Raw genomic sequence first — 16,019 nt, forward strand, 5'->3', positions numbered from 1 at the left:
AACTTTTCAATAAATCTTTATTCCAGCATGAGAGTCTGTGGGACAGAAAATATACATTTAATCATAAACACCTTTTTCTTTATTTCATGCTGACAGCATAAAACAGTGCTTTAAAAAATAATTCAGTACTGTGATTTGTTCACCCCAGTCTGATTGCAAATAAATGAACTATAACTTAAATAAGCCCAGACTATTGGTTCAAAAAAAAAAAAAAAAAAATCATTTAAGGCATGTACAGGCCAAATGGTCTGTTCTGTGTTGAGGCTCCAGTGTGTTTTAGATCTCTCACTAGCAGTTAAATGCAGCGCAAACCCTGTGCTGTGGGTCCATGTTTGCCACAGCAGGCACTAGCTTGGTGCAAAAATGTATCTGAGGCAGGCAATGATATGGCACTGCTGCCTGAACTGTGGGCACTCTTTACATTATTGGCATATTCCTAATTACACCATGTTTATTTCATATTAATATATATATCTATTTCAGCAAAGCCAAACCTCAGCAAAAAAAAAAAAAAATAGCAGGTTTTTAGAAAAATTATCTCATAATCGCTATCACTGGTAGGATGTTGTCATTATGGGTGTGCCACTATAGTACAAACTGATATTTTAGGCATCTAATGCGTTGGTCACCCCACTGCCACTGAGAATTGGGGGGAGGGAAACTGAACTTTATATTCTCCTTGCCAAGGGAGTTGCCAGAGCAGGATGCTTAAATCCCTCCTGGACATGAGATGAGGACTTCCTGCACTTCATTAGACAAACAGTGCATTTAGACATTGGCTCTACAGATGTAAATGAACAGTAAGGCCTTTCAGTCTGTGCCTCTTCCAGTATAGTAAACCTCCCTTCTTTCAGGGACCAAGGAGGACTCAGTTGGCTTTTAACCTTTTGTTTCCCATAGTGTGTGAGGCTCCCTCCAGGTCTCTCTTATGGTTAGCCACAGGCTGAGAGCCATTTGGCTGATCCTCCATTTCTCTCATCTGCTTTAGTTCTCTCTTTTCCCTCCTTTCTTCTAGTTCTTCCAAATCTTCAGCAAATAGAACTTTGAGTGGGTTCACCAATTTCGGCACTGTCCTCACGTTGCCCAAGTTAATCTTTTTTAGAAAACAAAAAACAAGTTGCATGCAGTAAATAAAAACCGCTGCGAGTATATGTGCCAGGCAATTTCAGTTTCAATGGAACACAATGAACTATACATATAACTTAACCTATGATTCACATGTTGTTTAACGTGGGTCACAACAATCCCCCTAATACATTGGAATCTCCCTATACAGTATATATTTTCTTTGTAGAAAATATAAATATCTCACATGGAGAAGCTCTGCCTCAGACTTTATCTGGGCTTCATCTGAAAACCTAAAAAAAAAAGTTGGTTAAAGAAGAACCCCTAAGTATAATGTCCCACGGGGAAATTAGTCGTCCACAATAGAGCTCTGCTACCGCATTCTCTCCGAAATGCCTTTCTACCAGCAACAAAGGGAGTCACGGGCAGAAAAGGCATATGCATTGCTTAGGTTTTCTGAAGTTGCCTGCAGAATTCCCTTTGTGGTCAGTGGAAAGGCAGTTTAAAGTGATTAGGAGCCCTTGGTAGCAGAGATCTATCATGGGTAACTAATTCTAATCCCATGTACCAGCACTAAGCGTTAAGAGATAGAGCGTTACTAGTAGCAGCTACTTGTCACAGTTACAAAAATCCACAATGCTAATCATTTACTGATGTCTTTACACATGTTTTAGCAGAGGCAATTCTTAGTATTGTCTATGGCAGGGTATTTTCTTGTGTTTAGTAGCTGTGACAAGTAGCTGCTGCTAAGTAGTTGTGTGTCTTCATCCATATAAGGGCAGTGGCACACAGGGAGTTTAGTGGCCCCAAGACTAATCTTCATTACTGCGGGCGTCTAATCGCCCCGGCAATGCCATCCCACCGGCAAGAGTGTAAATCGCTGGTGGGATGGCATACGCATCGCTACAATTTCCCAAAGTTTCCTTGAGAGGCAACTTTGGGAAACTGTAGCAAAGCCATGCCATCCCACCAGAGATTTACATTCTTGCCGGCGGGATGGCACTGCGGGGAGATTAGTCACCCACAGTAATGAAGGCTTGTCGTGGGGCCACTAATCTCCCTGTGTGCCACTTTCCTAAAGTGGTTGGGAAAGCGGACTTTCTTTACTGGAGTGCCTTGAACTGGAAAGCAGACACCAAACCAAAGGTGACTTGATGTTTGCCTGACATACCCCAAAGGACAGCTATGAATGCAGCCTTCCTCATAGACTGAACTACAACATTTTAAAAGTTGATGATTGTCATAAAATTAATAAAGTTTAATATGACAATTTGTAGTTGGCCTTCTGTGATATTTACCTTTCTATTCTGTCCCTCACTAACCTGAAGTCTAAAGTAATTTCTGGTTGCTGGCGTCAGCGGAAAGCACATTAATTCTGAGGCTGGATTTTAATTGTTCTAATTATTTTACTTATCTGTCTACTCAGACCCTCACTTCCTGGTTTCTTGGGTAATTGGGACCAGTTTAAATGACAACTGATTGTACAGTACAGTTGCCTAAATCTTAGTAAAAATAAGTTACTGGGGAGTGAACATCAGGTCAGGATTTTACACATAAAACCTCTTTTATTTGGCCTAACCCCAAAATAAATGAGTTAAGGCCACCAGAACATACCCAAGTCAGAACTAATGAAGATGCACAGCAAATACCCCCTCACCAAAATTTGAAACTTACTCTCATGTGATCAAATGAGATGCCAACTTTCTCGCTAAAATCGCTGCTAAACAAGGGCAGTTTAGCATATCTTTGGCTGAAATGATTTAACATGATGAAATTTGCATTCATCTTCATTCCCACGCCAATAGCTTGAGATGTTGTGCTGTTAACAAATAATAAAGAAGAGTAAGTTTAAAATTAAAATACATAACTTTGTTGGAGACTGATTTATGGCTAACACATCCCAAATTGACCAGTAATTACCATAGAGTTAACCGTGCTACAAGGCAGTATAAGCTAACTACCTTTGTCAAGCCAATTGCAAACTCTACACTAGCAGAGCCGAATTTTCGCTTAAAAAACGGAAATTCAGCTCTTAAAGTTACCAGGAGCTGATTTTTGCCGGCCCTGGTAACTTTGGGGGCACAGCTTCCCTGGTTCTGAATAAAGGAACCATTCCTAACAAAAAAAAAAAATCATTGGGATTTTGCTACCTGTGAGTTTTTTCAATTGCTTCTTCCTCCAACCCATCCTCTAGTGTGGCCTCATGAATTAGCAGAGACGCATCTTTTCCTGTTGTAAAATAAACCAGATCAAGAAAACAGGATTTGTACATTTTTAATTGAACCTAACATGATACAGATCAGGATAGCCACAATAGCAAGCAGAAATATTTTGTTACAGGGACAAAATATCCATTAAAAACAATGTTCATTTCAGCCACTACCTACATGCAGTAAAACAGCAGTGGATAGAGTCTGTTAACTTGTATGTCCTAATTTCAGTTCAGTAATTATGGTGGAAGGAGGTGATGAGAATAAAAATTTCAACTCTGCCTGCTTGCCCTTTTCCAGATGAAAATGACCTGAAAAGAGAGGCAAAGTGCCCCAGGAAACATGCCAAAAGAAATCTGGATACAACTTACAATTGCATCTAGTATAAATAAATCTAAAGCAACTGGACTTGTTAAGTAACCATTGAAGATGTTTCACTATTCATCATTTCTTCAGTTCAACTGACTGGTATGGGAAGTCCTCATGAACATTTATGTTAAAGTGGAGAAACTATCCCTAAACAGAGACGGGGCCCTTCAACACTATCTGTCTGCTACATACAATGCTGTTCTAACATCTGTACCCCGGCAGTTTCAGAACTCCTAACACATACATTCATGCAAGTCTAACAAGTAACACCTGTTTCAATGAGTTGCATGATACTTTGGTAATCCTTTCAAAGTAACTCCACAGCATTTCACACCTGAGTTTCATGTGTCACCTATCTGAAGAGTGCCACTGTGATTAGATTAGTGAAAGAGTTCATATGCTGAGGACTTCCCATACCAGTCAGTTGAACTGAAGAAGCTGCTTGGATGAGCAGTGAAACATCTTCAATGATTACTTAAAGGAACAGTAACATCAAAAAATTAAGGTGTTTTAAAGTAATTAAAATATAATCTGCTGTTGCTGTGCAAAAAACTGGTGTTTTTGCTACAGAAAAGCTACTATATAAATAAGCTGATGTGTAGCCATGGGGGCAGCCATTTAAGCTGGAAAAAAGGAGAAAAGGCGCAGGTTACATAGCAGATAAAACACTATTGTATTCTACTGTATTGTACTTATCTGTTATCTGCTATGTGCCTGTGCCTTTTCTCCTTTGAATGGCTGCCCCCATGGCTACACAGCAGCTTACTTATATAAACTATAGTAGTCTTTCTGAGGCAAACACACCAGTTGTAGCAATGCAGGGCAACAGTACATTATATTGTTATTACTTTTATACACTTTCATTTTTTGGTGTTACTGTTCCTTTAACAGGTCCAGTTGCTTTAGATTTTTTTATCCTGGATATACCATGACAAGTCCTCGTTTATTAAACCAAGTTGTTTCTGCCTAACGTGAATCCCTTTTTTATCAGCGATAGCATCTTTTCAAAAGATTCAAACATGCAAAGAAATCTCTAAGCAGAAATATAACACCAAGTTTAGTAAGAAGGAAGCTTACATACTTAATGTAAAGAAATCCTAATATTCTGTTTGCAGAAACACTGCTCCTTGTCCTTAGTCCCCCTGCTCTTTTTATGTTCATTGGAGATTTTAAGTCCCAGAAAGCAGAGCTGTTAACTGGGAAAAATTATTCAATAAATTTGGAATAGCCGCATTAATGAAACTTACCCATTTGCACAAGAGCATCACAAGGCATAGTGTCTCCAGAGTAGACCAGCTTCCACCCAGAGCGGTGAACAACTGAGCAGGCATAAGCATTTCTGCAGTGACGTACAAGACAAGTCTGGAACTGTCAGCACAAGACTTGGTTAGACCATTATTCATTATAGCTGAAGGAAATGATGTTTAAGCCCCGTGCATTCCATTCTGGCAAGTCAACTTGAACTATGAAGTTTTGCATTTATTCCTTTTAAAAGGATATTGACAGCTTCAGTTATTGTCAGTATCAGTGTTTAGCACTCCATTTCAGCTCTAATTCAACACGTTGGGGCACATTTACTAAGCAATTATGAGATAAAGTTGGATTTTTTCCGAGATTTACAAGTGGTTTTTCACCAGAACTCGTTTTTCGTTATTATTCCCAGAAAAATTCGAGTTTTTCGAAAATAACTCCCATAATTCGTGATTTATTAAATGTTTAGTTAACTTTTTTTGTAAAATAAAAAATCTACAGGTTTGATCTGTCGAGTACCATTGAGTCCTCAGAATAGCAGAGGAATAGAATAGTCAGTGACAGTCTGTCGTTAAAGGACAAGTTAATCCCTGCATTGTTTTCAGTTTCACTCAGCTTCAAAGGGGAACTTAATCCCCTCATTGTTTTTAGTTTCACTCAGTTTCAACTGAAACTTAAAACACATTATTGTTTTCCAAGAATGAGTGCCAATATTCCTAAAATGGCTGCTGGAGCAATTCCTGTTTGGGAAAAATGAAAAGGATTCATGGAAACTAATGTCTGTTTAAACTTTAATTTTTCGAGTTTTAACAATGCTTTCAACTTGAAAAATTCAAGATTTTCGGGATGTAAACTCAAAATTTCCATACAACCGATAAAAGCATTTTCATGACATTTTAGAACATCAGAAATGATCGTGGTTACTCCGAATTTTTACCATATCATGTTTTAAGCCCCCAAAATGTAAATGTGTAAATGTGCCCCTTTGTATTGTAAGACAGCTTTAACCTAAGTTTCTTGTATCTTTATTTTCAAAAGGTACTTATAGTCATATGAAAATGTTTGGGAACCCCTCTCAGCCTGCATAATAATTTACTCCACTTTCAAAAAAAAAAGATAACAGTGGTATGTCTTTCATTTCCTAGGAATATCCGAGTACTGGGGTGTTTTCTGAACAAAGATTTTAAGTGAAGCAGTATTTAGTTGTATGAAATTAAATCAAATGTGAAAAACTGGCTGTGCAAAAATTTGGGTGCCCTTGTAATTTTGCTGATTTAAATGCATGTAATTGTTCAATACTTATTACTGGCAACACCAAATTGATTGGATTAGCTCATTAAGCCTTGAACTTCATAGGCAGGTCTCAATCATGAGAAAAAGTATTTAAGGTCAATTGCAAGTTGTGCTTCTGTTTGACTCTCCTCTGAAGAGTGACAGCAAGGGATCCTCAAAGCAAAAGATCTGAAAACAAAGATTGTTCAGTATCATGGATTAGGCTAGGCTAGAAAAAGCTATCTCAGAGGTTTAAACTGTAAGTAATGGAATCAGGAAATGGAAGGCCACAGGCACAGTTGCTGTGAAACCCAGGTCTGGCAGGCCAAGAAAAATACAGGAGCAGCATATGCTGAGGATTTTGGGAATGGTTACAGACAAGAGATCACCTCCAAAGACTTGCTGCAGATAGTGTATCTGTACATTGTTCTACAATTCAGTGCAATTTGCACAAAGAACATCTGTATGGCTGGGTGATGAGAAAGAAGCCCTTTCTGCACTCATGCCACAAAGTCGCTGCTTGTATGCAAAAGCTCATTTAGACAAGCAACAGTCATTTTGGAACAAAGTGCTTTCGACTGATGAGACAAAAATTGAGTTATCTGCTCATGATAAAAAGCGATTTGCATGGCAGACAAAGAATTCCGCATTAAAACAAAAACACCTGCTACCTACTGTCAAATTTGGTGGAGGTTTCATTATGCTGTGGGGCTGTGTGGCTAGTTCAGGGACTGGGGCCCTTGTTAATGTAGAGGGTAGGATGAACTCAACCCAATATCAACAAATTCTTCAGGATAATGTTCAAGCATCAGTCACAAAGTTGAAGTTACGCAGGGGTTGGATAATCAACAAGACAATGACCCTAAACACAGTCCGAAATCTAAAAAGGCATTTATGCAGAGGGAGAAGTACAATATTCTGGAATGGCCGTCACAGTTCCCCAACTTGAATATCATCAGAAATCTATGGGTGATTTAAAGCAGGCTGTCCATGCTCGGCAGCCATCAAATTGAACTGAGCTGGAGAGATTTTGTATGGACAAATGGTCAAAAATACTGCCATCCAGAATACAGACGGCCAAAATACTACTGTTTCAATAATGCATGTTATATATTAAAGGAGAAGGATAGGCTAGTAAAGAGTTAATCTCAAACTGCAGGCATACCTTCAGTTGTCTCAATAGTGCCCTTAAGTCTCCCCATATTTCACCAGTTCAGATGATCAGAAGCCAAACAGGAAAAAAAAATGCTGAGCTGTGTAAAGAAAGTTCCCATAATGCCTCACTCCTGCACCAACACCCAGACCAAGTGTGCATGCTCAGTTTGTAAGACTATGAGCCAGCTTCCTGCGGATTGGCTCAGATCCACATTCCTAAGGGGGGAGTGAGTTCTTAGCATTCTTGAGAGAGGGGGGAGCAGGAGAGGGCAGAGAGCAGAGTGTCTCTGGCACATGAATTACAGACACAACAAATCTTTTGACAGAGAAGTCAGTGCAGCCTTTCTGTGAGTGCTTATGACTGTATTTACATAGACTTTTCTGATAAAGCTTACTTAGTTTTTACCTTTCTTTCTACTTTAAAAGGAAGTTGCTACTTTGAAAGCTCAGCCAATGATAAAAGAATTAAGAGGTGTTCCCAAACTTCTTCATATCACTGTATATATCAGTAAAAACTTACCCACGTTCTATTCCTTTCTATGGGATTTTTAGAAGCGTATTTATCAAATGGTGAGTTCTAACTTTCATTCATTGATAAATTGGCTTTTAAAAATCCCATAGGGATGAATAGAAAGTGAGTGAGTTTTTCTGTGGTAAACTCTTATCTCATGGTATTCAGTTGTATGCCACAGTGGTGAATGTCAGACAGCCAATTACCTGCTCCAGCTGGTAGGCTTCCAGAAAAGAGGCCAGTAAGTTCTTATTCTTGAGACTGAGGGCCTCTGTGCCATCAGTTAGGTATTTTGCTGGGATCAGGCTGTAATACATAATAGAACTGGCATCATTAATGAAAGGTACCTTATCTTAAATGATATTGTAACAATAACACAATAAGGTTAAGTAACAATGGTGTAAGTGTTTAATATGCAATGCATATTAAAATCTAATATGTTCACATAAAAATACCATTCATGACTCTCTACAGGGCTATGTATTGAAAACTGCTCTCATGTAAAATATGAGGTTTTTCTTGCCAAGAAATAGTTTTTGTAGCATTTTTTTATGTGCTATCAAAAAAATACAAAGTTTAAATTTTTATAAAGTAGTTTCACTTTTTGATGCTACTGGTTAATGGCTGACGGTATAACGTTCAGAAATTATTAGATGGATTTTAAGCCACTGAAGTGTGATCCAAGACAGTTCATTAAAACAGAAACAAATATTGAAACCCCAAGGTTAGAACTTGGAACTTTTACTCCAGAGTAATGTAACTACAAAATCTAAAAGATATACATTTTTATTCTTCAGCATCATAGCAATTAATTAAAAACATCCCTATCCTATAAAAATACAATTAAGCAAGTTAGGGGCTGATATAGAATGTAAATGTATATCATCATCAGCAGTTTATGCAATATTATACCAAATAGAAAAGGAGGACTATTTCAAAAAATGAGATTCTAAATCTGTGAATATAAGTGAATAGGCAGTGCCTTAATATTTTAAGTTCTCCAATACTGTATGTTCCAGCAATGCATATGTATCTTAACTCTTTTACTGCCAACGACGTATGGCATACGTCATGGCAGTAAAAAGGCTTAAATGCCAACGACGTGGCATGTGCCACCGCTGCAGAGAGCTTCTATCCATGACGTGCCAGGGGGGCTGTCATGAGGGTCCTGCGAGACGATCGCTCGCAGGACCCTCCAGGAAGCAGCAGACGTGATCGCATCCGGCCGGCCCACTGAAGAGGAGGCAATCGGGTCTTCAGGACAGGTAAGGACTTTTTTTTTTTTTTTTGCATTTACACACTTACACACACACACATACATTTATACACTCTTACATACATTTACACACACTTACAGCACACTTTTTAGCAGTTTTTTTTTTTCTTCATTTCACACTTTTATACACTTATTTAAACTCATATACACACTTACACACTATAATACAACTTTTAAACATGTACACACATGTATACCCAAACACTTTGGTTTTTTTTTTGTTTTGTTTTTTTGTTTTTTTTCGCCACTTTGTTTTTAGTTTCTTTTACCTAAAAACTGTTTATTTTGACAGCGTGACTATTGGATCAGATATTCTGACCACTAATTACACTGTCATGTGACTTATTTTGTTGTTTCACTGATTTGCACAATTTTTGTGGTTTTATCGCATTTTATCCCTGTATAAGTGCTCCTAATCTGTTTTTAGCGTAGCTTTGCCAGGTGTAACTTTGGTGTACAAAAATAACTTTGCCTATTTTGAATTCATCAGAATGTGTACTTTCCAAAAATATATGGTTTCCTGGGGGTCTCTGTATAGTTAGGGGGGGGGGGGTTACTGCACATAATACGCTGTCAGGGGGCTCTGTGTGCAAAAGCTGAGTTGGCAGGCGAGAAATCCTTATGCGCTATTTTCATTTTGGGGTCAGTACATACCGCAGACATTGGTATATCTATGCATTATTGGGCATCAAACTGTTCAGTAGACCTCTGGTGTTCCTATTTGGGGTGACTTGCCTTTGTACGCAAGAAATTGTGTGAGATAAATGCGGCAAATTGCAACATTTTTAGGCAATTTTCTGAAATGTCATAAAAACCAATAACTTTAGGAAAGCTTTGCAGATTGGTACTTTGGTGTAGAAAGGACTCTTTACCCTTGTTGGATTTGTCAGAATGTGTACTTTCCAAAAATATATGGTTTTGTGGGGGTCTCTGTATAGTTAGGGGAAGTTTCGGCACATAATACACTGACAGGGCTCTGTGTGCAAAAGCTGAGCTGGCAGGTGAGAAATCCTTATGCGCTATTTTCATTTTGGGGTCAGTACATACCGCAGGCTTTGGTATATCTATGCATATTGGGCATCAAACTGTTCAGTAGACCATAGGTGTTCCTATTTGGGGCGATTTGCCTTTATCTGATCTTTATCAAGAAATTGTGAGAGATAAATGCGGCGAATTGCAACATTTTTATGCGATTTTCTAAATTTCATATAAATCTGCAAACTTAGGAAAGCTTTACAGCTTGGTACTTTGGAGCAAAAAGAAATGTTTACCCATTATAGATCCGGGGGGTGGTGTACTTTCCAAAAATATATGGCTTTCTGGGGTGAGTGTATTTTTTTTGTAGCATTATCCCACATAAAGGATGTAAATGTGTTGATTTTGCAGGAGCTGAAATGATACATCATATGGGGGTATGTTCCCATTGGGGCCCCTACATGCCACATACTTAGGTAAACCTATACATATTGGGCATCAAACTGTTCAGTGGACCCCTGGCGTTCAAATTTAGGGTGTTTTATCTTGGTACCTAACACTATGTAGGAGATAAGATGCTGCGAAGTGGAAGCTTTGAGGGGATTTTTGGAAATGTCATCAAAATTGCTAACTAGAAAAGCTGTGTGGCTTGGTACTTTGGAGTAGAAAGACATGGGTACCCATTTTAGATTCGGGGGAATGTGTACTTTCCAAAAATATATGACTTTCTGGGGTGAGCGTACTTTTTACTAGTTTTATCTCACATAAATGATGTAAATGTGTTGATTTTGCAGGAGCTGAAATGACAGAAATGATAGATCATATGGGGGTATGTTCACATTGGGGCCCCTACATGCCACATACTTAGCTAAACCTATACATATTTGGCATCAAACTGTTCAGTGGACCCCTGGCGTTCATATTTAGGGTGTTTTATTTGGTTACTTTATGACCTGTAGGAGATAAGATACTATAGACTGGAAGCTTTGAAGCAATTTTTAAAAAAAAAATCACAAATTTTGATAAAAACCAATAACTTTAGGAAAGCATTGCGACTTGATAGTTTGGAGTAGACAGACAGTTGTGCCTATTCTGTATTCCCCAGAATCTGTTCTTTCCAAAAATGTACAATTTTCTGGGATAAACCTCCTGTTAGCGGAATTTTTGTCCTTGAAATCTAAAGTATGCAGCTTTCTGGAGCAGTGCTTTGGAAATTTGGTAATGTACTGCTGGGAGTTTTTGACCTATACAAGTGACAAATCTCCATAAAACTATATATATTTGGTATTGGCACGTTCAGGAGACATGGGACTTTACAAATCAGTTGTATATTCGTGCATAAAATAATTTTTGTTTCTAGTATGTGTGTTTATATTATGGAAAATTTGATTTTTTTTGCATTTTTAGACATTTAGAAGCCTATATCTTGTTACAGAATTGGAATTACACAAAAATTCTACCATATTTTGAAAGCTTAAGTTGTTCTGAAAAAAACAATATATTGTTTTCCTGGGTAAACTAAAAGTCCCCCCGAGGAAAGGCCCCTAAAGTGAAACAGTGCAAAATGTTCAAAAACTGTCTGGCAATACAAGTTCCGCTTTGACCAAAACAGCTGGCAGTAAAAGGGTTAAAAGAAGAAGGAAAGGTTTTTTGGCATTTTATTGCCATTAGATTAGCCACAACAGTGCAAGCTAAAACACTATTTATTCTGTAGAAAACTTTAACATACCTGAGTTAACAGCCCTAGAAGCCGTTTGATGATAGAAGCTGCAATTTTAGCTTGGTTTTAACTTGTGTGCTGCAGCTCTGGCAGATTAAGGCAGAGAGAGAAGAGGGAGAGAGAGCAAAGAAGGGAGGGGAGAGAGGAGCAAGCTGCGCAGGCTCATGCCACATCCTGAAGGATTTTTTTGAAAGATATGTGACACAGAAGAACATGTATGCACAAAAGAAGAAAATAAATCCTGTGTTTCTTTTGATAGAGGACTCAGAGCAGAAGTTCTGGAAGTGTTTATGGCTGTATTTACATAGACCTTTCTGATAAAGCTTACTTAGTTTTAAACCTTCCTTCTCCTTCAAGTGTCATCCAGCTTATCCATGAGACAAGGATATGGATTTTTATAGTGCATGCTATAAATTATGAAGAGTTAAAAATCATGTAATATTCCCCACAAGAAAATACTGTATATACTCTAGTATAAGCCCAGTTTTTCAGCACCCAAAAGTGAAAAAGTCACCCTTGGCTTATACTCGAGTTGGGTGCCATGGGTCCCTCCAGACTAGCACCCTCTGTTCTTTGTGTGCAAATTAGGCCACCTATAAGCAAGACCCTCCAGTGCCCTGGCCTGCTCCCAAATTCATCTTAATCTACCATCCTCACCTGTCCAATTCTTCACTAGACATTGCACTTCATTTTTTCGGAAATTTTGCCGGTGCCACGTGCAAGTTTAGGAAGACAGCGGGAGCTTAGGGAGCTAAATGCGTGGCTAAAGTCTTGGTGTAGGAAGGAAGGGTTTGGGTTCCTAGAGCACTGGGCTGACTTTTCCTTGGGGTACAATCTATACAGCCCTGACGGATTGCACCTCAATGGAAGGGGGTCTGCTGTGCTAGGGGAGAGAATGGTTAAGAGGTTGGAGGAGTGTTTAAACTAGACAAGGGGGGGGGTGGGTGAGCTAGAATTACATGGGAAAATTAGTGTAGACGGGGTAGGGGGACTAGCAAAGGGTTGTGGGGGAGGAGTGAGGGGGGCATATAGTTTATCAGATAAGGAGCTTCCGTTACAAGGAAAGCAGTCTCATAATTGCCTTAGCTCTAATTCTCCCTTAGCTAATGTAAACATCAGAGGGAGAAGTAAAAATCTCCGCTGCATGCTGGCTAATGCGCGTAGCTTGTCGGGTAAATTAGGGGAGCTGCAAGCTATTGCATGTATTGAAAATTATGATTTAATAGGTATCACTGAGACCTGGTGGGATGATAAATGCGACTGGGCTGCGAATTTAAATGGTTATACACTTTTTAGGAGGGACAGAGAGATTAAAAAGGGTGGAGGGGTTTGTCTTTACGTAAAGTCAGACTTAAAGCCATGTAATAAAGACATTACCAATGAAAACGTCGAATCTCTTTGGGTAGAAATTTCTGTAGGGCTGAAGGTCACAAAGAAAATGATCATTGGTGTATGCTATAAACCACCCCGTATAGATGAAGGGGATGAGGCCCAACTATTGTTGCAAATGGAGGAGGCTTCAAAACTAGGTCAAGTTGTTGTTATGGGGGACTTTAATTATCCGGACATTGACTGGAGTAATGGGGTGGCTAAGTCAGAAAAAGCTAGTAGGTTTGTAAATATGCTAAATGACAACTTTTTATTTCAGGCAGTTCAAGAACCCACTAGGAATGACGCTATTTTGGACCTGGTAATATCTAATAATAATGAACTCATCTCTAACATTTGTGTGGGTGAGCATTTGGGGAACAGTGATCACAACATGGTCTCCTTTGAGATAATGCTGCAGAGACAGCTCTATAAGGGAGTAACTAATACGCTCAATTTTAGACGTGCAGACTTTGCCAGTATAAGGGCATCTCTGCAATGTGTCAACTGGGAAAGGCTTTTCATGGGGTTAGACACAGAAGGAAAATGGAACATCTTTAAAACATTGCTTTGTAGATATACACAACAGTATATCCCCCTTGTAAGCAAGGAGAGGCAGCGCAAAGCAAAACCTTTATGGCTGAATAAAAGTGTTAGGGTCGAGGTTGGTAAGAAAAAACGTGCTTTTAGGGCATTCAAGTTAGCTGGGACAGCAGAAACTTTCATCAGGTACAAGGAAGCAAATAAAGCATGCAAAAAAGCTATCAAGCAAGCTAAAATAGAAATGGAAAGGGATATTGCAGCTAGGAGTAAAAAGAATCCTAAATTATTTTTTAATTATGTGAATAGTAAAAAAAGGAAGCAAGAAGGGGTGGGAACTTTATTATCACGGGGGGGTACGTTGGTTGATGAGAACGGGGAAAAAGCAGAAATTTTGAACTCTTATTTTTCATCTGTCTATACATCTGAGGAGCCAGATAATGAAGGCTTCCCTTGTAATATGCCCAGTTCTAGTAATTTAGCTACTGGCGCATGGGTCACTCGGGAGGAAATTCAAAAGAGACTTGAACATGTAAAGGTAAACAAAGGTCCAGGGCCGGATGGGATTCATCCCAGGGTATTAAATGAGCTGAGCGCTGTGATTGCCAAACCTCTTCACTTAATTTTTCAGGATTCATTGAGGTCTGGCATGGTGCCAAGAGACTGGCGGATTGCTAATGTGGTGCCGTTATTTAAAAAGGGATCCCGTTCTCAGCCTGAAAACTATAGGCCTGTTAGTCTGACATCAGTAGTAGGAAAACTTTTGGAAGGGGTAATAAGGGATAGGGTACTTGAATACATTGCAGTTCACAATACTATTAGTTTGTGCCAGCATGGTTTTATGCGTAACAGATCTTGCCAGACTAATTTAGTCGCCTTTTATGAGGAGGTGAGCAGGAACCTTGATGCTGGAATGGCAGTTGATGTCATCTACTTGGACTTTGCTAAAGCGTTTGATACAGTACCTCACAGAAGGTTAATGATCAAATTAAGGAATATTGGCCTAGAACATAATATTTGTAATTGGATAGAGAACTGGCTGAAGGATAGAGTACAAAGAGTGGTTGTAAATGGAACATTTTCTAATTGGACCAGTGTGGTTAGTGGAGTACCGCAGGGGTCAGTCCTTGGGCCTTTGCTTTTTAACTTGTTTATTAATGACCTGGAGGTGGGCATAGACAGTACTGTTTCTATTTTTGCTTATGACACTAAATTGTGCAAAACTATAAGTTCCATGCAGGATGCTGCCGCTTTGCAGAGCGATTTGACAAAATTAGATAACTGGGCAGCAAACTGGAAAATGAGGTTCAATGTTGATAAGTGCAAAGTTATGCACTTTGGTAGAAATAATATAAACGCAAACTATCTACTGAATGGGAGTGTGTTGGGGGTTTCCTTAATGGAGAAGGATCTAGGGGTTTTTGTTGATAACAAGTTGTCTAATGCCAGGCAGTGTCATTCTGTGGCTACTAAAGCAAATAAAGTGCTGTCTTGTATAAAAAAGGGCATTGACTCAAGGGATGAGAACATAATTTTGCCCCTTTATAGGTCCCTGGTAAGGCCTCACCTTGAGTATGCAGTGCAGTTTTGGGCTCCAGTCCTTAAGAAGGATATTAATGAGCTGGAGAAAGTGCAGAGACGTGCAACTAAACTGGTTAAGGGGATGGAAGATTTAAACTATGAGGTGAGACTGTCGAGGTTGGGGTTGTTCTCTCTGGAAAAGAGGCGCTTGCGAGGGGACATGATTACTCTGTACAAGTACATTAGAGGGGATTATAGGCAGTTGGGGGATGTTCTTTTTTCCCATAAAAACAATCAGCGCACCAGAGGTCACCCCTTTAGATTAGAGGAAAGGAGCTTCCATTTGAAGCAGCGTAGGTGGTTTTTCACGGTGAGGGCAGTGAGGTTATGGAATGCCCTTCCTAGTGATGTGGTAATGGCAGATTCTGTTAATGCCTTTAAGAGGGGCCTGGATGAGTTCTTGATCAATCAGAATATCCAAGGCTATTGTGATACTAATATCTACAGTTAGTACTAGTGGTTGTATATATAGTGTATGTATGTGAGTGTATAGATTGGTAGGTGTGGGTTAAGTGTGCTGGGTTTACTTGGATGGGTTGAACTTGATGGACACTGGTCTTTTTTCAACCCTATGTAACTATGTAACTATATATAGTTTTGAATTTTAACTCTTTGTGTTTTAGCTTGGTTGCTGATTGAGCTAAGGGGGTAGTACTCTTAAGGTATCATTGTTGATACCATACCGTTTTTTGTTGACACTCTTCTCCACTTACAGAGCTTATTTAC

General features: G+C 39.1%; 1 protein-coding gene across 5 annotated transcripts in view; it reads right to left on the reverse strand.

Moving 5' to 3' along the window:
- Positions 1 to 16,019, reverse strand: part of elac2 (elaC ribonuclease Z 2) — a 60,591-nt gene continuing 44,572 nt past the window's right edge. For 3 of the 5 annotated variants that reach the window (XM_031894152.1, XM_031894151.1, XM_031894150.1), the window contains 5 exons: positions 8,040 to 8,139; positions 4,892 to 5,012; positions 3,216 to 3,294; positions 2,740 to 2,884; positions 1 to 1,093 (listed from right to left, as the gene is read on the reverse strand). In XM_031894152.1, coding sequence (XP_031750012.1) covers positions 869 to 1,093; positions 2,740 to 2,884; positions 3,216 to 3,294; positions 4,892 to 5,012; positions 8,040 to 8,139 — 670 coding nt within the window. In that variant the 3' untranslated portion in view covers positions 1 to 868. 5 annotated transcript variants of the gene reach the window in all.

Source organism: Xenopus tropicalis, chromosome 10, assembly GCF_000004195.4.
Source record: "Xenopus tropicalis strain Nigerian chromosome 10, UCB_Xtro_10.0, whole genome shotgun sequence".
NCBI lineage: Eukaryota > Metazoa > Chordata > Amphibia > Anura > Pipidae > Xenopus > Xenopus tropicalis.